The 22,507-nt window shown below is 45.8% G+C and overlaps 1 protein-coding gene across 3 annotated transcripts in view; it reads right to left on the bottom strand.

Annotated features, from left to right (window-relative positions):
• DENND1A (DENN domain containing 1A) overlaps positions 1–22,507 on the bottom strand; it is a 452,638-nt gene that overhangs the window by 172,994 nt on the left and 257,137 nt on the right. For all 3 annotated transcript variants that reach the window (XM_029920022.1, XM_029920020.1, XM_029920021.1), the window contains one exon: positions 21,683–21,728. In XM_029920022.1, coding sequence (XP_029775882.1) covers positions 21,683–21,728 — 46 coding nt within the window. The remainder of the gene's footprint in view (positions 1–21,682; positions 21,729–22,507) is intronic.

Raw genomic sequence — 22,507 nt, 5'->3', positions numbered from 1 at the left:
AAACCCTCTGGCTCCGTCTCGGGAGCTCATGGGCTCTCACCTCAAAAGCTGAGGCACCAGAAACAGAACTGGAGAAGGGGCCACAAGGAACTCCATGACTCAGCAGGGGACACCAGGCCTGGAGGACTGTGCGGAGGGCCACTGCGCCCCAGAATTGCCTATTCTGTCTCATCTGACCTTCTAAATAGTCCCAAACAGAAGGGGGCAAGGGACTTGGCCACTGGAGAGAAGCCTCAGGGGCTAAAAGGCCCAGCAAGCGGGATGTTGATTCTGGACCAGAATCGGGCGTTGTTTTTGTGTTCCCAGTGGGGCCCCAGTGGCACAGACCAGCCCTTGTGGGCTCTGGAACAGGCTTTTGATTTCTTCCCACTCCCGGCTGGAGGGCTTGCTGGTTAAGCTGTGTGGAGTGTTTACTTTTTCAACAATGGCAGCAGGCTGAAGAAGAGGAAAAAACCTGGCCCCTTTTTCTGACTTAGCAGGCCAGGGTCCCCTTAGTAACCAAAATGCCCAAGCACCAGGCTCCAGGCAGGAGCTGGGTCGGCACAGTTTCCTCTTAGAAGGACAATGCTGCCCTCCTGGCAGCAAGGCCTCTTCCAAGGAGGCTGGCGAAGACTCAAGGGCCTTCCTGAAGCTCAGTGTTCCCAAGGAAAGAATCGGAGGCCAGCTCAGCCGGATGGTGCCTTATCCCTGAAAGGCTCAAGGAAACAAGAGCAATGAAGAAAGGCCAACTCCCCTCCTCCCCCCTCGCAAAAAACCAACCGCACAAAACCCTTCACACTGAGGTGGGGGCGGGGGGTGGGAAGAGCTGGTGGAGGAGGAAGCTAGGCCATTACTGGGTGCCAGCTCTTTGAATCCCAACCACGCCATGAGGCAGATCCTACCATCTCTGTGGTAGGGATGAGAAAATAAGGCTTGGAGATGTCAAATAAACTGCCCCAAGTCACATGGCCAGTGAGCGAGTGGCAGGACTGACGCTTGAACCCACTCTGACTCAAAAGGCTCACTCTTTCTGAAGATATCCCAAATCCAACTGCTCAGACCTCAGGACAAGCACCTGTGGGGCATGAAGCTACAGGAATACTCTCAGGGCTGAGCTTTCTCTTACATGAAAAAAGACACTTGCCTTTTGTATCATAAAAATTACATGTGCCTGTTCAAAAACAAAAAGGGGGGATAGACAAAAAATTTCAAAGAAGGAAAGTAGTTACCCTCATCCCTCCATTTGGAGATCAGGTTTTGATGTTTCCTCCCATATCCTTTCACCTGGATCCCTACTTTTAAAAATATAGTTAAAATAATTCTTAATATTTCCTCCTGATTCTCTTTCATTACAATATAAGAATGCTCTGCTTCATTTAAAACTTCTTGAAGATCACTACTAATTGCTACAAAATGTTCCACGTTGCGGAGACTAACTCGACCAAGCCCCTCCTGTTGGCTGTTATCGCCAGTTTTTAAGAAATTTTTATATATAATATTGTCATCAAATTTGTAGGCATAACGCCTTGGGCTTTAGGACAGGTTCCTAGAAGTGGAATTTACTTTCCACTTCTTAAAAAGTGTCCCTCTCAAATTCGACTTTGAGGGAGATATCTTTACTTCCAATTATTTTAAAGTCATTTTACCCACAGCTTGTGTTTCCTACTCTAAGTGAAGAAAAATCAGCAAAGACACGAGCAGATGTCAAAATAGTCCTCCAAAAACCCTACCCAATTAAAACACGCGCGAGTACCGCGGCACACCGAGACAGCTCTCCGGTAGCTTGTCCCACCAACACGTTCCCTCTCTTTTTAGTTACAACATATGCCAAAGCTCCTGCCAGCTGCAAACCCTCCCCCCACCAGACTCTATAGGCTTTTTCTCAGAATGGAAAAAAAAAAAATACTGACATGCACACCAACTTTCCAAATGGCATTTCTTGCAGAGAAACACACAAAAATGGCATCTTCCCATAAATATTGTTAATCAGAAATGTCTTTCTCTTGATGCTTTGTCACAGACAGACTCAGCCTGACCCCGGCCTTTCAGGACAAGGGAGGGGAACGTCGTGGTACGGGAGGTGGTGGGGGCAGCAGAGAGGTCCCGGGGTCTAACACACAGGCTTCACCGAAGGACCGCCTCCTACCTCCAGGGCTGCCTTAAGGCAATCCACTCAACCTCAAAAATCCTCCAGGTTTTCATCTGTGGAATGGGGGAGCAAGATAGTGCCACCTCGCAGAATTGCTGGGAGGATCAGATCAGCGAACGCATGTAGAGGAGGCGGCAGGATTCCAGGGACACCCAAACAGGCATTCAACAAACAGCAGTTCTCCTGCCTGTCTGTTCTCTTTCCTTGGCCGGTTTCTGAGAACTCAGCAGAGCCCGGCCAGCCTCACCTCAGAGGGCCTCGGGGAGCAGTCAGTTTGTCTTTCTCTGTGCTCCCCTGAGGTCATTCCTACGACCAGAATAATTCGCCAACCTAGAGTTATTTATAGAAGTATTCAATTCCTCCCCTAGTCCGTGGGCTTCTTAGGGTGATAAAACTATTAGAACTATACTATCAGCTCCTACTCCAGCACTTGGCCCACAGCAGGCAATTTCTGAATGAATGAATGAATGAATAAATGAATGAATGAGTGAGTGAACTAACAGGAGGCACTACCGCTGAGAGGTGGATACAGGATCTGGAAGTTCTGTGAGTTCTAACATAGCTTTAACACTCACCAGCTGTGCAAACGTGGGCATTTCACTCTCACTCTCTGTGCCCCAGTGTCATCCTTGATACGCTAGGGATGACAACAGTGCCCTCCTCACAAGACTGTGATAAGGATCACATGGGTGAACATTTGTAATGTAGTATTGGAATGTCAGGCACATGCAAAGCTCAGGATCAATGAGCTTTATTTTGTTAAACAAAAATGAACAATCATTTGGAGCACCTGGCTGGCCCAGCTGGAAGAGCATGCGACTCTTGATCTCAGGGTTCTGAGTTCAATCCCCATGTTGGGTAGAGAGTTTACTTAAAAATAAAATCTTAAAAACAACAACAACAACAACAACAAAATGAACAATCTTTTGAGGGTGGTGAGAATATTCTGTATCTTTACTGGGGTGGTGGTTATTTTGTGAATGTATGAGACCATCAAAATTCATTAAATTATGCTTTCAATGGATGGTTTGTGCATAAATTATACCCCAATGAAGTTGATAAAGACATTAGTTCTATGTCCAGGACACAGAACAAAATCACAAAAGACAGTCAAAAATTAATAATGCATGAATGGTGAATGAATGCCACAAGACAAGGTATTTGTCCCTGTTACATTCTGATTTGCTGCTGAGTTTGGCTCCCTGTTCCTTCCTTTCGTCTAGCCCAGGAATTTTTTAACTTTGCTTTTCCACTCATACCCTCTTAGGATAAACATAAAAATCCAATGACCCTAGAGATTCTAGTATACTTCTCTACATAAAAGTGGAATCTATTTGAGAAACACTCTACCTTTGGTATTTTCCTTGTAACCAAGACTTTACTGAGCCTTACTTTCTAAAACTGGTGGTCTGAAGACACTGGATTTCCTCACCTAATACATAAAGTAGTGACACTAGTTCACACCATACCAATATCCCCCAAAGATGGGGATGACCCTGCCTGTCCAAGGAGGGATTTGGGGACCTAGTGACAAAAGTTAGGACTCAGAATGAGCCTGTAAGGTGAAAAGCAAGGGTCTGCCCTGGAGTGGAATCCAGGGGGTTCAGAGTGGTCAGGAGCATGTGATGCCCCGCTGGCCGAGGAAGCCAGGAGCTGGAGGAAAGCAGGCCCTAGGCAGTGAGGAGCAGGTCCCCAGCTCTTCAGCTGAGCGTGGAGCGGCCTGTCCAGGATGGAGGTCAGGGAGGCAGCACACATGGAGTAAACGTGCCCGCAGGCAGTGCATTTTTAGTTTTGTCCTTCCAGTAGGACCATTGTCAGGGCAGAGCCAGGGCCCATTTGTCTCTGCCTCTCCAGTGCCCAGCACAGTGCCCAACACAGGGCAAGTGCTCTTTAACTGGAGAACAGACTGAACACCATGGCTGGATCCACTCCGCCGGGAGGCACGCCTGGAAGCAGGTGTCAGAGTAAGCTCAAATGGACACCGTAAGCCCAAAGTAAGCACAAATGGAATTTGCTCAAGGAGGTGAGATGGGAATAAGAGTAATGATGGCAATGAAAATAATTATGTGAAATTATCATGATTAATTAGTATAGAATTAATTCACAGGTGGCACAGGAAGTAAGATAGGCATTAACACGGTGGTTAAAACTGTGGGCTCTGAATGAGATGGCCAGATTCAAGCCTTGCCTTTATGACTGTGTAACCTCCAAGAAGCTCTTTACGTCTGAGCCTCAGTGTTCTTATCTATAAGATGGGGATAATACTACCTATCGCACAGCTGAGTTGTGAGGGTCAAGTGATACAACACGTGTAAAGAATTTAACACAGTACGTGATTGCGGTAAGTGAGCAATAAATGGGGGGGGGGGGCGTTTACAGAAAGTGAGTTTCCGTCCTTGCAATTTCAAAGTTATGCCAATAAAATGAATCAGAGTTCCAAGACTATAAGAATTTGATTTTTGGATTATGTTTATGTATTTATTTTTTTGAGAGAGAGCTAGAGAGAGCAAGTCAGGGAGGAGCAGAGAGAGAGGGAGAGAGAACTGTAGGCAGGCTCTGTGCGGTCAGCGCAGAGCCCCATGCGGGGCTCGAACTCATGAACTATGAGATCATGACCTGAGCCAAGATCAAGAGTAAGAATCTTAACCAACAGGGCCACCCAGGTACCCTAAGACTGTAAGAATTTAAATTGATTTTCAGACCAAAGGTAGAAGCTAGTAAGATTTCACTCTTATGATTTTGTGCTATTAAAATTTAAACCACCACTAATCTACTTTTCTTTTCCTAGCTAGATGTCAGGGATGCGAGCAGACTCTCCGGAGCCAGGGTCTGCCTGAGTCTGAATCTCCAGCTCTTTTAGTTACAACTGTGCTACTTTGTGCAAACCCCTTAGGCTGCCCATGCCTCAGTTTACTCATCTGTCCAACGTGAATCAAGGAGTATGCCAGGGATAATGGGCCACAGGGAGAATGACAACAGGACACAAGAGGGGGCTTCTGGGGAACTGGTAACATTTGGTTCCTCGATCTGGTGGTGGTCACATGGGTGCAGCTGTCTTGTAAACACACATCTTGCTGGGCACTTCGGACGAGTGTACTTTGCCCAGTAAATCTCATATTTCAACAGTATGAAGACAAAAAGTAAATAATGTGGACTTCACTGCTAAGGAGATTAAATGGGTTAAAATATGTATAAGTACTTAGGATAACATTTAGTATACAATAAACACTGGGTATTAACTATTATTATTAATGAAAACAATGTAACAATAATTATTTTGGTAAAAAGGATTCACTCTAGAATGTATTTCACTGTCAGAAAAACTATCAGTAGCGGGGCCTGGGTGGCTCAGTAGGTTGAGCATCTGACCCTGAATTTCAGGTCAGGTCATGATCTCCTGGTTCATGGGATCAGGCCCTGCAGGGGGCTCTGTGCTGACAGCACGGAGCCTGCTTGGGACTCTCGTTGTCCATCTCTCTCTACCCCTCCCCTACACACCCTTTTCTCTCTCAAAAAAAAAACCACATTTTTTTAAAAATTAAAAAAAGAAAAAAAAAGAACATCTATCTGCAGAAGTTGATACCTCCAGGGCACATGTTACATCTTCAATCTGTCCTGTTGCTTCTCCAATGAAGATCAAAACAGCAACATTATCTGCGTACCTTCTGAGAGACCCCTGTGGTCCGTGACAGCCTGCTGTGGGTGAGCAGCAGGACCAAGTGGGAGGAGCAAAAGTCCTACAGACTGGGCTTTGGGTTTTATCTTCGTTAATTACTACTCACAGGACCTGGGGCAGGTGACTTAAATCTAGCTGAAGCTCAAGTTCTTTGTTTATAAAATGGGGCTATCACCACATACCACATAGAGTTGTGAGAACATTAAGTAATGAGAAAAAAAAAGTAGGAATATTTATCTGGCACCAACGTGACCGTGGTCCCATCCGACCAGGGCACCGGCCTGGACCACAGGCAGGCCTCCTCTGGGCCGCAGTGACCTCTGAGGTCTGCAAGCCTAGTCTCCTCTCTCAAGGCTGAGGCAGCACCTCTGAGACCAGCAACTAGACCACCGAGCAAAGGGGACAGGTCCAGACTGACTTCTTACAAGGACACCTTGTTTCAAGAGGATGCAGCATCTTCCCTAATCAGAGCACAAAATGCTTTGCTTTGGCTCAAAAAAAAGTCTAGTCTTTGTCCCTCTGTGAGAGAGACAAACTGATATGGTTCCCGACATCATGTCTTAAGTCTGACTGCTCAGCAGCTGTTTTAATTCTGAAAGGTTGAGAATATGGCTCTTACATCTTAATAGTGTGTTAATCCAAATCTTATACTCAACGATTGACGCTGGGTTCACGCAGGTCCCTCTTAGGCCAACTATGCTCCTGACGGGCCAAGCCACAGCTAGATGGACAGAGGGCCTGCGTGGGCCCGGGATCGGGATAGACACTCTGCATCTATCATCTTATGGGCTCTTCCAACAACGTGATAGCTGTTAGCTGGTGCAGTTCGCCCACAGCCCAAACCTTTCTGAGCACCATATAATGAAATGCTCCTGACACTTCTGTGGAGAGAAGGAAACTGAGGACCAGAGAGGAGAAACAGCTGGCCCAAAGTCCTCGGGCTTAGAAGCAGCGGTGCTACACATTGCATTACACATCCAGCTGAACACCAACACACAATTACCCAACGCATCTTATTAATTGTTCTGACACACTGTTTCAGTCAACATACTGAGCAACTGTCACTCAGCGGAAATTTGTTAAGCACAGAGCAGAAGAATCAAGCCCTTCAGTAGCTCGATGGTTGGCCCAGACTCCATTAAAATTTCCCGGCGGGGTGGGGGGGGGGAGGGGGAGGGGATAGTAGTTTCTATAGAATATCATACCCATTTGGTGGATGAAGAAACTGAGCCTAAAGAGTGTAAAGAGTTTGCCCATGTTCTTACAATTGGTGTTTGTCAGAGAAAGGATCTGAATCTGGGTTCCATGTGCCGATGTTCTTTCCACTATACGGCACATATAAAATGTGCTCAAATGCATGCGCATATATATGAGCACATTACAAAGAACAGCATGGGAGCTGGTGGCCTCCTAGGAAGAAAGGAAAGAGAAATAAGAGGGAAAGTGGAAAGGACAAGAAGAGGAAAGGCAAACCTTCAGGTATTCTAAACCCTCTATTCCCTCCTGAAATCTCGGATATACACAGAGGGAGGAGTGACATTTTCCTTCCCTTCCTCAGGCCCCAAAGGTCACTGAGCTGCCAAGCAGTTGATAAACGCAGTGGTTTTTCTTTGGAGCCAGGAGTCACTGATTTGCTCCTTCCTGCTCCGCAAAATTAAAAATCTAAGCCCGACAGTTCAGAGGACCCCTGAAAACACCGCTGGAATTTCCCAGTGTGCTTTAAACAGAAACAGAAGCTTGACAGGGGAGGGAAGTGGTGTAAGCCCCTCGCAGGTCAGGCCAAATCCACTCCTCACAAGGTAATAAGCACTGACTCTCATTAACAAGTCCAAGGATTTTCAACCCAGGTCAGCACAGAGCTTTTTCTCCAATGGGTTATTTTTCCTTTCTTGGGCATTCATTCACTCATTCACCCATTCATTCACTCATTCAGTCAGTCACGTTTAGTCATTCATGCCAATTCTATGCTAGGTTGAAGGACAGAGACAGAATAAAGCATGATTTCTGAACCGAAGAGGCCCTCAGCCTACTTATGAGAGGGCCTAGATAGGGAGTGCTGGGGTAAACTATAACCAAATGGCCTACGAAAAGGAACAGCCAGGGTGCTTGGGTGGCTCAGTTAAGTGTCCGACTTCGGCTCAGGTCATATCTCACGGTGCATTAGTTAGAGCCCCATGTTGGGCTATGTGTTGACAGTCAGAGCCTAGAGGCTGCTTCAGATTCTGCGTCTCCCTCTTCCTTTCCCTCTGCTCCTCCCCTGCTCACACTCTGTCTCTCTCTCAAAAATAAACATTAAAAAAATAAAAAAGGCACAGCAATGTATAGTGGAAGAGAGCATCTCTATTCACATGGAATTTGTTCTATTTCCTCTGCTGGATGGTCCAGGGCCCAAGGTCAAAAAGTTGCAAGGTTGGTGCCTTGGCCCTTTCACTCACTAGCCAGGTAGCTGTGGGCAAGGCGCTTTACCTCTTTGGGCATCAGTCTTCTTCTGTGTGAGATGCGAGTCACCGTCCTTAGCCTCAGGACTGTTGAGAAGATTAAAGGTTAAGTAGGGCATGTATTTCACAGAGGGCCAGCGGTCAGTGCCAGCAGCCTCTGCGAGAGGCTCTGCCAGCTCTCTGGGCAGCTGGCTGGACAAGTCCACCCTTGTGCCGGTGGTGTTTTGCCTCCAGCTAAAGCACCCTCCCCATGCTGGAGACCTCGTGTTCTCACGTGCAAAAAGGCGAGGAAGGTTGCTGCGAAGCACAAATGAGATGAAGTGGCCGAGCACTTGGTGAATGTGAAGACGACCCAAGATTCCCCATGATCATCTCCCTCCCACGAGGCCCTGCTCTGCCACAAAGCCTTCCTGATTACTCCGGTCCCACGGCACATTGCCTTCTCAAAGGCCTACGTGCCAAGCACCAGGGACAATACACGGCTGGGCCCTCTGAAAACAAAAACAACAACTTGTTTCGTGATGTTTCCAACTGTTTCATGCTGTCCCCATCACTTTTCCTTTATTTTTATTATTTTATTTTAGAGAGCGAGAAAGTGAGTAGGAGAAGGAGAGGGAGTGGCAGGAGGGGGCGGGGAGGAGAACCTTAACCAAGCTCTCTGCTCAGCATGGAGTCCAACTCGGGGCTCAATCCCAGGATCTTGAGATCAAGATCTGAGCTAAAATCAAGAGTCAGATGCTCAACGAACTGAGCCACCCAGGTGCCTCTTCTTTTTAGATTTTATTTATTTATTTTTAATTTTTATTTATTTTAGAGAGAGAGAGCACTTTGCCTTTAAACTAACTGTTTTAACCTTACTATAATTCACAGATCCTGTATAAATGCTTACTACTGTCATCTATAAAGTATACTATAAACACTATTATTTTAAGATACTTTATTTCATCTGGTCCTCAGAGCAGCCCCATGCAACAGGCATGATCATTCCCATTTTACAGCAGAGAACACTGAAGCTCTTGCACCAAGGCCCCAGTGTAATAACAGAGCTAGGACTTGAGCCTGGGGCTGCCCGACCCCAAAGCCTGGTCGTCTCCTCCTCCGGTCTGTGTGGCCCTTCTGCTTCCCTGCCTTAGCGAAGACTGAGCACAGTGACCCGATCACATATTTATTTTGTCACCTCCATGGACAGACTTACCAGAGGCCAGACACCTACCAGCAAACAGACCCTGAAAGGTGGACCGGTATCATGTTGTTCTTTTGTATACACTAAACCGCTTCTTCACAATGAATTAACTAGGTTTGAATCCTGGTCCTGTGATTTTTAGAAATGTGACCTTGGACGGGTTACTTAACCTCTCTTTGCCCAAATTTCATCATCTGTAAAAGAGAGCTACCAATATTGGAACACAGGCTTACTGTGAAATTAAATAAAGTGTGTGATGTGGCTGGCAGTATTTCAAAAACGGTATCCATCCAATTTGAAACAGTGAAACTTGAATTTAAGAATTTCACTGGGGGTATAAGGGAATGTTGATTCCCTAGTCCCAAAATGGTTTGGGGTCACCCTCCCATAAAACGGGGCCTCATTCCTCCCACACAACTGCCACTTGCCATCATTCATTCATCACTAGGCACAGAAAAACCGACTCCCATCTCCACCTGCCTTTTATTTGAAATGTCAATTTTTAAAGAGTGGAGAGGTTGGAAACCCAATTTAACAAGCATGCTGAAACATTGTTTATTACCCCCATAAACATGGCTTAGTGAGAATTACGGACTTAATCAGAGTGAACTTATCTCCCGGTGAAAAGGAACACTTTAAATTTCAGAAATGGCACCTTCACTGTGAAAATCTCTTAACTTTTCAAACAAACTACAGGGGGTCTTAAACATATGGGCAGTAAAGGGGCAGCCATTACTGTGATTTGTCTTGCCCAAGAGCCAAGGAACCCTAAAGGTCCATAACAACTTTAAGATCTAGGAAAAGTGTTTGGAAAATCATATTCAGGAGACATGTCTCTAAAAACCCCCAAACGGTCTGCTGAGTGGGAAGTAATATTTGCAGAGTGGCTCGGGGCGGCCCGAGAGGATGGACCCTGGAGTCATTAGAACAGAGGCTATTTAATAAACAGCAGCACAGAGAAAGCGCACCTTCCCTCCTATGTGTAAGATTAAGCATTTAGCAATACGTAATACTTTGGTGGCCTGCTTTTCAGAAAAGAGGTGTTACATAAATCACAAAGGCTGCTATATGGTCTGTGTGTGTGTGTGTTTGTTCCAGAGGATGAGGTCCTGTGAACCCCAACTTCATCAGGGCTACTCTGATCATTCCAGGAAAGCTTTTCATAAAGATGCCCCATTTTGCAGAGAATGTACCAGCCTGGCTGCCAGAGGCAGGAAAGGCAACAGATATAAAATTTTATTATTTCAATGCCCCAGTAGCAGCCAGGAGGACTTAATGAAATTGCCAAGATTTACAATCTGAAACAGCTATTGCACAGACAGATATGGTTAAGGGAGCTGCGCCCCCTGACCTTCCCACCCTTTGATCCTCACACAGCAGGTGGCCTAGAGCCCCCTCCTGGGCATCTTCCCTCTCTTCCGACACTGCCGAACCTTGATGTGCAATAAGCCTGACCCTACACAGGTGACTCTCACGGTGCTTATCACCAGCAGCTGCTGCTAATGGAATGGCCCAAGTCACTTGGCCTCGAGATTCTAGCTCCAAGATGGAGGAAGAGGAGTCGCTGTGCAGTGTCCAAACGGTGCCAAAATGATGCTCACTAATTCTAACCCAAGTCCAGTGGTTTGGCAATGCTTAACGATGCCATTACAAAAAAGCTGTCCTAGAAATGGAACTCTGTCTCCTCCGATTTATACTTTGAGTTAAGAAAAAAAAAAAATCACCTTTTAAAAATAAATCACAAATCTCAAAAAAAAAAAAATCAACCCCGAAGTCCCAAATGCATCTCTCAGAACTTCCCTAAAACCATGTGCAGCAAATTTATACCAATGAAAATCAAAACAATTTTTGGAAACCTAAAATTGACTGTTTTCAGTTCCATGAAATTTCATTTAAAAAGCCCCATATGCCAAAATGTCCAAATTCTCTTATTTTTAAAAATTGGGATGACTTCCAAACTCATAGCTATCTTTTTCTTCCTTTTTTTTTTCTTCTAAAGCTAGAGATGGGTAATGTGCATATGTACTTATCAAGCTTCATAATTTAACCCATTCGGTCAGCATGAAATATTTGCAACAAGACGCCGAAGAGGCAGGATATAAATTTATTACCATTGAATCATTCAAAACAATAGATGCCAAAGTTCAGCAGATATTGTATTTGGTTAAAGACATGTCCAGGCCCCTGGGTAGCCCCAGCCTGCGGCTTTTAGTTTTTGTCAGATATTTGGGTCTATGGAGGGAAGGATTTCAGGCAGGACACATAAACCACTCTGTGGGATACTGATAACTTCCAAACACACAAGGAAACTTCAGTGCCACTGTTGATCATACTTAGGAAAAGCCCTGAGTCAGTGCTTTTATTTCTAACAAACATAATACAGTGGCCCCACTCTACCTGCAAAGGCCAGAGCCTAGGTCATTCATGTCTGAATCCAAAGGCAAAGAAAAAAACTCACTCCTTGTGTAACCTACATGGCATAGATCTTAAACATTCAACTTTAAATGCATTTTGAAATCAGCTGAGAATCAAACAGTATGTAAAGAGAGGTTTACAGACTTCAATTTTAGTCACACTTTTCTCTATGGATGTTTAAGTTTAGTACAGAAAGCAGTTTATGGAGAAGTCAGTTTAGCAGTGGGGGGGAAGGTATGGTTACTATATCAGAGTTTGACCACTTTGTACAAAATTATTACTAAGCTATCTTCATCAGGGACACCTTTGGAAATACTTTATTAATAATAATATCTACCATTGAGTGAGGGTCGACTAACGTGCATGGAACTTATTTATAGCCGTGTTATTTCTAACTGTTATCACTTTAAGGCAGGTGTCCCATTTCACAGATGGAGGTGTTAAGGCACACGCACAGGAGTTCCATGACTTGCCATGTCACACGTAGATAAATGGCAGAGCTGATTCAAACTTAGGTTCACTGCCTGCCCCAAAAGCCCGTGGTCCACCCACATCTTCCCCCTAAAAGCAAAAGAATTACATGCAATAATGTGTGCAGGAAAAGCCAGATTCCAGCCTGCTTACCTATTGCCTTAGCCCATTTAAAGGCCTTCCGAATCAATTATTTTAGGCCATTAAGAGGAAGTTTAATTTGGTTGACAAACACCCCTACTGTGGTGACCTCAACATATCAACAACAAATGTCTGATGGTCACAAACTCGGACCGTGAGTCCGCAGAGCATGGTGTTAAACAAAACCACATGTGCTGGGATTCCAAGTGGGATCTGCCTAGGCCAAGGGTGCGGCTCTTCAGTCATCAGGAGAGTGGCCTCTGAGCTCCCACAACGGCCCCGCCCCTACTCACTTGCAAGGACTTTAAGAATCACCAGTCCCATGTGGCTCCACTCAGTTAAAAGTGCCTCTGAGTTGATGTCAATTTAGAAAAAGTCACTCACAAAAAAATACAAAAGGAAGATGAAAAAGAGGGCAGTCCAACTTAGATGTCTTTTCACTAGTTTTAAAGAAAATTTCTCGGTCTACCCACATATAATATTGATTACACATATAGTCACTGCCATCTATTAGGCACCCACCGTGCATCAGGTACCAATTCCCTCATTAATTCCTCATCAAAAACTCCTATGGAGTGGGGATTGTACCCATTTTAGGAGCAATGTGTCTGAGGCTCAAAGAGGCCCCCTACATACTGCAAAATCCGCACGTCCTCACAGGGGTGACAAGTAGAAACGACAGGGCTCAAGTGCCATGTATACTGGTAGACCTTCACTCAATGGTCAATATCATTAGGTATTTCCCGCAGGCATCTCTTAACAAAATAACACAATAATCCTTCCGTACAGAGTGGTCCAACTTCGATATGCAATTACAATGCCCTCCCCGCTCAACAAAGGAGCTTGTCTGAAGTCCTTGTGGCTTTAACTGGACGTTAAAACTAGGGTTAGAATTTGAATCCAGGGCCATTGAACCCTAGAGCCCGAGAGTCCTCTCCACTTTGCTCCACGCCCCACCCCCACCCCTCACCGTGCTGCTCTTTTTCTTAACCTGACAGGATTTTGATTAGTTCAAGCTTCTTTTAGTAACAGTTTATAAACTAAATTTCCTTTGAAGTCAGTTTTCACATTGCTAAGCGGAACTTAGATATAATGACTGGCTAAGTGATGATAGGAAAATTGGCAAACAAGAGCATCAACGATGGTTTCTCATTTTCTACTGGGATTCTCTCATAAATTACTCAGGTTTTCTAATCTATAACAGAGGCTTATCTCATCTCACAAGAGAACATTTCAGTCACAACAAATTAGACTGAAAATGTACTGACTGCAAGAGATACTTAAATCAGCCAGAAGTACTTGTTCCCTTTGATTACATAAATTACTACTAGAGCTTTAAATGGTTTTATATTAACTAATTCTAACATTAGGATAAGTGACATTTACGAATCTCATTGAGGGGCGCCTGGGCAGCTCAGTCAGTTAAGCGTCCGACTCTTGATTTCAGCTCGGGTCCTGATCTCACGGCTGTAGGACTGAGCCCTGTGTTGGGCTCGGTGCTGAGCGTGGAACCTGCTTAAGATTCTCTCTCCCTTGGGGCGCCTGGGTGACTCAGTCATTTAAGTGTCCAACTTTGGCTCAGGCCATGATCTCGCAGTTTGTGGGTTCGGGCCCCGAGTCAGGCTCTGTGCTGACAGCTCAGAGCCTGAAGCCTATCTTCCAATTCTGTGTCTCCCTCTCTCTCTGATCCTCCCCTTCTCATGCTGTCTCTCTCTGTCTCTCAAAAATACATTAAAAAAATAAAATAAAAAGATTCTCTCCCTCTGCCACTCCCACCAGCCCATGCTTTCTAAAATAAAAAACTTTTTAAAAAATAAAAAAAATTTCAAAACCAAAAATAATCACACTCATTGTAAAAGTAGAAGCCATTGTGAAGAGGAGAGAGCTTCCCACGGAAACCCACCCGGCACCAGCCAGGACCTCCTTCAGGCCCCAAGGTGACCAGAGCTTCTGAACTGTCACCCCGAGCGCTGTGCGTGGGACAGAGACTCACAAGTGATGATTCTGTAGGATAACAAATAGTATGCTAAAGAAGTTCCAGTAAAGCCACACAACTGTCTAATTGCTTTTTTTCTTTGTATAATAAAGCAAGCGTCAGCGAGTGATCTAAACTTTGCTCCTGACTCTGAACAATCACGTTTGCTGTAGTATTTTTAAGAAGCTCTTCACAGCCATGGTATCATTGAATCCTCACAACTCCTTAATTTTACTGCTGAGAGAATGAAGTCATGGAGAGGCTAAGTACCCCAGCCCCAGGTCCAAGTGTAGTCAGAGCTCTTCTCTGGACACCGATGAGGCTGCCAGACATGACCTTCCGGGTCCCTTCACCACAGTCCCCCATGCACGGCATGGAAGCCACCCCTGAGAAGGAAAAGCTCAGGTGAATTTGGGGCCTCTGCCCAAGACTGAGGCAGGGCCAGGCACGATCCACCCAGCCTGGTGAGACAGCACCCAGGGCAGAGGCTCTGGGTCCCCACGAACCCATCGGAGCTGAGGGACTAGATAGAAATTCTTTTACCAGAGTCTCAGCTTCCCCATTTGCAAATATGCGCAGCCCTTCCCAGCAGAGAGATTCTGAGGAATGCTCCAAAGGGAAAACAGGGAAAGCACCTGGCACAGTGTCCAGTGGTGAGCAAGGGCTCAGAAGGTGTCCCAACCCTGGGCCTTCCTTGCCAAAGCTCTCCCGTGAGCCTGTGACTGAAACTCCCAGGTGGAATTCTTCATGCAAATATCACCTTCTTACAAAGCAGGAATAGGACTACTTAGCACTAACAAATAACCTTACGTGGCGTTTCTCAATTCCTGTGAGGATTCATATACAAGGCACCACTTACAACCGAGTATCACTGTGGCTCCGAGCTTTGCATCAGTCTCGGTATTATTAACAAGCGTGAACTACATCTTACTCCTGTCTACCTGTGGCGCCCTGTGAAGAAGCGAGTGGCACAATGGTCAACATGACACACTCTTCTCCGCTCACTATGAAACTGTTTAAAGAAACATATACATCTACTTTTAAAAAAAATGACCAAAGGATTAAAGACTTTCTATGCTGATACATGGAAAGGAGCTCTGACTTGGTACCTGGGTGTGGCCCCGGGGGTGGTGGCCCGGGGCTGTGCCAGGCACCAGGTGCATCTGCAAAATCAGGCGTCTTTCTAGAAGCTCCCAGCAGGCCTCCCCAGGTAGAGGATGGTGAGAAAGAGCAGAATGCTGTGGGCCTGGCTAGTGCCCTCATGGACCCATCACCTGCCTCTTGAGATCACAATGGTGGGAGAGGTAGCTAAGGGCTGGTGATTTTGGTTTCTGGGTCCCATTCTCCCTGTTTCTACTGCCAGAACTATCACTTAGCATGCAGTCTAAATGTCTATCCTCTGGGCATCTGGGTGGCTCAGTCGATTGAGCGTCCAACTTTGGTTCATGTCATGATGTTCGGGAGTTCGAGCCCCACGTTGGGCTCTGTGCTGAATGTTCGGAGCCTGCTTGGGATTCTGTCTCTGTCTCTCTCTCTGCCCCTCCCCTGCTCCCCATCCCCCCACCCCAAATAAACAAACATTTAATGGATTAAAAAATAAATTTATATCCTCAAACTATAGAAAGAATATCTAATTCAAAAAGAGTACTTAGAAAGAGAGAGGAAAAGACAGAATCTAGTAAAAGTGGTGCTTAAACCCTCAGAGAAAGTCATCGCTACAAACACCTTGCCTCGGCATGGTGGCAAGGGAGCCATTCGGAAGCTTGGGTTTGGGACGCCAACACATCTGAATTTTATATATATGGTTGTGGTGTGTAATTTACTTAAGAATTACCTTGATCTTTATAAATATCAATTTACTTTATTAACATGGTTAAGCAGTTTCCAAGCATTTTATATGGAAGGACTGTGTTTCTAATGGCCCAGAAGGAGAAGGCCTGACCAGGTCCCTCCCCTATTTACACACTTCAATGGCTCTCCATTGCCCTATAAAGTTCAAGCTCTTTAACGAGGCTTATGAGGCCCTGGACGGCCTGGTCCTTGCCTACCCACTCAGCTCTGTGCTCTCCCTTCGGCTCTGCGCTCCTGTCACACGCTGAACTGCTCCCACTTCCTGGAAAGCTCTACAGTGTGCATTTTAAGTCTCCGCAGACGCTGTTCCCGGGCTCCCTGGTTGGTTTGGGTATTCTCTTCCTGTCACAGGACCAGCCCTCAAGGCTAGAGCTGGTGTCTTCCCTACCAGACCCAAGGCCTCCCAAAGTCACTGCCATTACTTTTGCTTGCCGGCATCTGCTCTAGACAAAACCCTGTGAAGGCAGCCTTACGTGACAGTCACCATTTCGTACACATCTCCCAGTGTGAGGCAGTAGATGGTGCTCAGATGGCTCTCAAGACATCGCTGTAGAAGGGGGTGTGGACCGTGTGTATGCCGGACACACAAAGGACTCATGCATTTGATCCTTAGCATGATCCTAAAAGGTGGGCACTAATCGCTATTACAGATGGAGAAAGGGAGAGACAGAGAGGCAGAGTATCTTGCCCGAAATTACTACCGCAGGAGAGTGGTCAAGCAGAGGGTCGAAAGTGCATTCAAATTCTACATAAGGCTGCTCCCAGCCCCAAAACAGCGTCTCTAGCTGCAAACCAGGAGAAAATATGGCGATCACAAACCAATGCTGACACTCTCCTTCCCTAGGTAAGGAGGATGATGACCCTGGTGACCTCAGGGTCTCTCAAAGACGCTTTCAAAGCCACAGACTTAACCTCATAAATGGCTATAAGGCCACTGAGTAAATAAAAACAGCAAAGGTTGTTGATCTCTAAATATCATGCCCTGTGTGCAGGCCCCAGGAAGCATCATTGCACTGGATCTCCCAACAATCCTGCAAGGGAGAGAGGGCCGCTGTCCTCGTTTCACAGGTAAGACAACAGAGGTTAAGAAGTCAATTACCTCGTCCAAGATCATATAAGCAGGAAGTTAGGGGAGCTGAAACCCAGAGGCCACGCTCTAACCACTGCACTTCACTGCCTCTGCGTACAGGTGGAGCATAATACCCAGGCTAAGCTGAGCCTCTGTCTGCAACTGTGTCCTAGCTCTCGCCTCTCCTTCCTTGCTCCTGACCATTCTGCCACCAGGAATGATACATACGAATGATAACTCAGCCTACATCCCTCGTGTAGCTCTGAGGCCTGGACACAAAGCACTGTTTGTGAGGCTTGGAGAGGAAAGTCTTCGTTTGTCAAATGAAAGAAGCACCATCCACCAGATGTGACCTGGCACCTGCTACCAGCCATGGCACAGAAGAGGGGGCGGCAGAACCGTCTCCTGAACTGAACTGAGGTGGTGAGAATGAAAGGAAAACAGGCACTGTGGAATCTGGCCACGGCTCGCTACTTCCTGGCTGCCAGCTACAACAAGATCACTCTCTCCAAGAAGAAACTAGGTCCATGCCAATACCCTTGGCCATCCTGCTAACATACCACTAGCCTCAAATTAATGTTTGCTTAAAGGAGAGAAAGAATATAAAAAGGCGGGAGGAGGGGTAAGAAGCAGGATCGACTTGAAACTTGTTACTTTAGAAGGCAGCCAGACTCTTCAAGGTGACTGGGTCACCACTTAACAAACAGCCAGGGTACCCCGTTAGAGCAGGAAGACCAGAAGGAGGTCTTTCCCCCAAATAACCTTTTTGCAAATGAGAACACTAGGTTATAATTTATATTTCCTTTTGTGCAACAAATTTGAGTGTCATAAAAATGGTTAAAAAGTCTTCCTATGGTAGCTTTTTCTAAACTTTTATGAACATCTGCCACATTCATTTGAAGTTTAAAAAATTCTGGCACATATGCAAAGGCATAATAAGGTGCCTATAGCTTTCAAGAAAAAATAACAAGACAGTCAAAAATAAGCCTTTTGCTGAATTGCCAGTAAGAAAACTAGTGTGCGAGAGGAGACGGGCCTCCCTGAGCTCCTTCCTTAAAGAGCCTCACTTTGGCCCCAGGTACGAGCTCCCCGCCATGCGCTCCAGCCCATGGCTCCTGGAAGAAATCTCAGGGCAGCGTTTCTCTCCCTGGAAGAATATAATAGAACCAGATAAACCCAATCAGAAAGAATGACTAGAGCATTCCGAGTCTGAGCTGAGATCCACGGGAGGAGATTGAGAGACTAAATTCCATGGTTTGGTCATTCACGGCCCCCCGACACGCGCAGGAAACACGACTTCATTGGAAAGTGGCTTAGCTGGCCTCAAGAATGGGGCAACTACTGTTTTTGCTCTTCTTTTACTGCTGATCACGCAAGAGTTCAGCATGGCAACCCCCGCTCCCCCACTTCAGTCAAACAGGCCTAAGGTTTATCTTGCCCAGTTCTTCCTGAACCTTCTCACTTAAAACCCTTCAAAGGCTGAGGAAGGACAGTGGACTTGTACTCTTTCACCTAAATGCAAAACCGTCTCAAGTTTTAGCTTCAGAATTTATGTATATTTTGCATTGCAGGTTTTACTACCAGAGGTCTTTTCAAAAATTCCTTACGATCATATAAAAAGTAAAAAATGTACTCCATCTTCAGGTAAACCTATAGTGCTGGGTTCCCTGGAAACAGTGATGCCTACTGGAGACTCGGGGCTCCAGCTTCCAGTTTTCCAAGCACGTACTCCGTCTTTCTTTTCAGAAAGTAGGTACTTGGCGTCCTGCTAGGTGCTGAGGCCACCACATGAATGAAGCACAGTCTTGGTTCTCAAAGAACTCATACTTCTAGAGATGACAGAGAGGACAGAGCAGCAGCAGCTATCACCCTGGGCAAGAGGTACAGTAAGTGGAAGATGACAACTGGGAACTTCTGGGAAGAGCTGGAAAAGGGCAGGCTTAGCCGGGGGGAGGGGTGGTGAGGAGAGATGTGGGTGTGCTTATAGGTCAGGGAGAGCCCTGGCCAGCAAGGGACAGTGAGGGTCAGCAGTGGAGACAGCACAATGTGGGGGAGGGCAGACAGAGACTGGAAGGCGGGCTACGGAGGTGCAGCAAAGAGGCAGGAGGCCTTCCACTGCGTGTTGGGACTTTGGCCCGAGTTTTATCCCTCCACAGCTAGCAAAATGTTTGGAACATAGAGGCCTTCATTGTGCTTATCAGATGAGTGAGTAAGGCTTCACAGGAATCCAAGAAAGCAAAGAAAAAGGTCAACGAAGGAACAGAGGGAGAGAAATGTCAGAGACTTGGTGACTATTTCAAGAGAAAGAATAAGGAAGAGAGGAGAACTCGGCCATGCTTGGTGTGTCCCACTCTGGGGCCTCTGCAGGCAATGGTGCCACTCATGGAGACCCGGAACACCGGAAGGTCGTGAGTGTGTGTGTGTTTGTGTGTGTGTGTGTGTGTGTGTGTGTGTGTACATAATGCACTGCCTGGGGAAGACGGAGTCTGAGACATCTGGAGTACATTAGGTGAATCCAGCACTTGAAACTTTGCATCTGAAGTTCAGAGAAAGAGACGTCAGAGTTAGACTCAGAGCTGAGAGTCACTGATATCACTTTGGCAGCTGAAGCAAAAGCCTTACAAGAGATGACCAGAAGGCATATGGAGCAGAAAAGCAAGCTATGACTAGAAATGTGGACAATGCTGAAGGTAAAGGGACATGAAAAGGAGTCTGAAAAAGCCTGTGCCTGCCTGGAAGGCAGGAGGAGGGGCAGGCAAGAGCTGTGGACTCTGATAGACCAAATGGTCTTTAGATTTGTGTTTCAAACTCTGCAGCAATTGGCATGAAAGGTCGCTTAGAAAAGTATTCATTTTCAATTTTTCGCACAGGAGCCTTGAATACAACCCTAACTTGACAAAGGTAAAACACAGAAGAAATCTCTTCAATCTGATCTAAATACACCATCCGAGATCGTCCATAAACTGTGTACTGTATGTGCTCAGGGCTGGGTGATGACAAGGAGGAACTGTTAACAGAATGTAGGAGCCACATGGCCGTCCTGTCAAATTAGAAATTTGAGCAGATTTCTGTGGTCTATTTTGATCAAGATTCTCAATGTCAAACAAACAGGTTTTTCGATAACCAACTTGTTTCATTTTCGTAAGCACAATAGCGCAGTGTGCAACAGTTAGTGGAGAAGCAGGTGGTCCTCGTCGACGTGAAATGAAGGCAACAGAAGAAGAGAAGCAGCACTTCCTTTAAGACATGCAAAGCATCATCACAGACGGACAGGGCTCTAGATTTTTCCCTCTGGGAGCTTATCTCCTGTGCAAAACAGGCAAGCCCCCCACCTCCCATCCCATTTTGCTCTAGTACAAATTTAAGCTCTCTCTCGAGGAGGGAAAAGCTTAAGGTTCGTGTCTACAAACCAATGGCACTTACAAAAGCACACAAAAGCCCTTTAAAAGAACTGCTATCTAATTGGTACAGCCATGCAGAAAGCAATCTGGCACCAGATTCCTAGCTTTGACCAAGCATTTCTACTTTGGGGGGTTCTGTGCTAAAGAAATAAGTCAGGATGAGGAGAAAGCTTTATGCATAAAGATGTCCACTGAAATGCTATTTATAATAGGGAAAAATGATAGATAACCTAAGTGTCCCACAATAATAGGAAAATGGTTAGGTTGTGGTATATCCAAACAGTGGACTGACAGGCAACAAATTAAAAAGTACTCTTATTGAGAATGGATTAAAAATATGTAGAAATCTCCATGCCATAATATTAAGTGAAACAGACATAAAATTATATATACGTAAAAATACATATCAGTTATGAATATTGATAACAAAATATATATTCACAGATTAGAGACTAGGAATGATAATAAAATGCTAATAGTAGTTGAGTCTGGACTAATGGTATTGTGGATACTTTTTAACTTTCTTCTTTATACGTCTACCTACTTTTTTATTCCACATTTTTGACAATCAAAAACCCAGTACTGTTAGAGCGATTTATAATCAACATCATTTTGAGAAGCAAACAATTTCCCTTCCCTCGTTCAAACCCTCAAAGAACCCTTTCCTCCTGCCTCTTTGAACCTCACTCCCTCACCCATGAAAACTGACAATCTCCAAGCAAAGCGGAAAAACACTGGAAAGCGGAGCCCAGTGGAAAGGGTCTCCGCCGAATGCTCAGCTCCATGCACTGGGGAGGGGGGCTGCGCATGAGGTGTGGGTTCGACACGCGCCCGTGTGCCGAGCTGTGACTCCCGAGGCCGGGTCGTCCCCACTGCCACGTAGCAAAACAGAGCCGCGAGTAGAGAGATCTGGGGAGGAAAGGCGCCAACTTACCTCCATTAAACTTAAATGGATTCCTATGAGGTAGGGCATGGGAGCACTGTGAAGAGAAACAGAGACACACAGCTGCTTTAGTGTCTGTTGCTTCTGACAGAAAATTACAGATGGTTCACTATTTGGAGAAAAACTGTTTTAATAAACGTATGCACAGTTACATTTCCTTTCACAACAAAAATCCTAATGTGACATTTTGTTCCCAAGTCTAGAAACTTCAGAAGAATTTCAAAATGTGGGCAGCATTAGCGGCAGCAAGAGCGGTGGGAAAAGCACCGACCTTGGCATTAATCCCTAAGGAGCAGCTATGTGACCTCACAGCCTCAGTCGCCTTATCTTTAAAATGGGATACCGGAATCAAACTGGCAGCTTATGATCAGAATGAGAGAACACACACATCAAGCGATTAGTATAGTTCCTGGCACGGATGGACACTAGAACCGCCACAATTACCACAGAAAAAGCAGTTGACAGGGTTGAACGGAAGGCAGAATAGGTTTCAAAGAAGACTGATTTGTTTTCTCTTTGATTTGCTGTTTCCTTCTGACACCAAGAGGTGTGATCTAACTGTCCATTCTGACTGGCCTAAGTACAGGGGAAACTTCGAGCAAGCCTCCCTTCCCTGATGCACACATGCCACCCAACGACACTACAATTCACAAAACCCTTCCACCTGCCTCACTCACAGTGCAATGGTTCGCAGAAGATGAGAACCAAACTCCATAGCTCATAAAACATGGGCATTACGGACTGATGTCCTTTGGTTCCAGGAGAGTGTGCATGTATGTGTGTGCGCATGCGGGTGCATGCGCACACACATTACAA

Source organism: Suricata suricatta, chromosome 13 (assembly GCF_006229205.1).
Source record: "Suricata suricatta isolate VVHF042 chromosome 13, meerkat_22Aug2017_6uvM2_HiC, whole genome shotgun sequence".
NCBI lineage: Eukaryota > Metazoa > Chordata > Mammalia > Carnivora > Herpestidae > Suricata > Suricata suricatta.
This window is presented reverse-complemented; position numbering and strand designations above follow the sequence as displayed.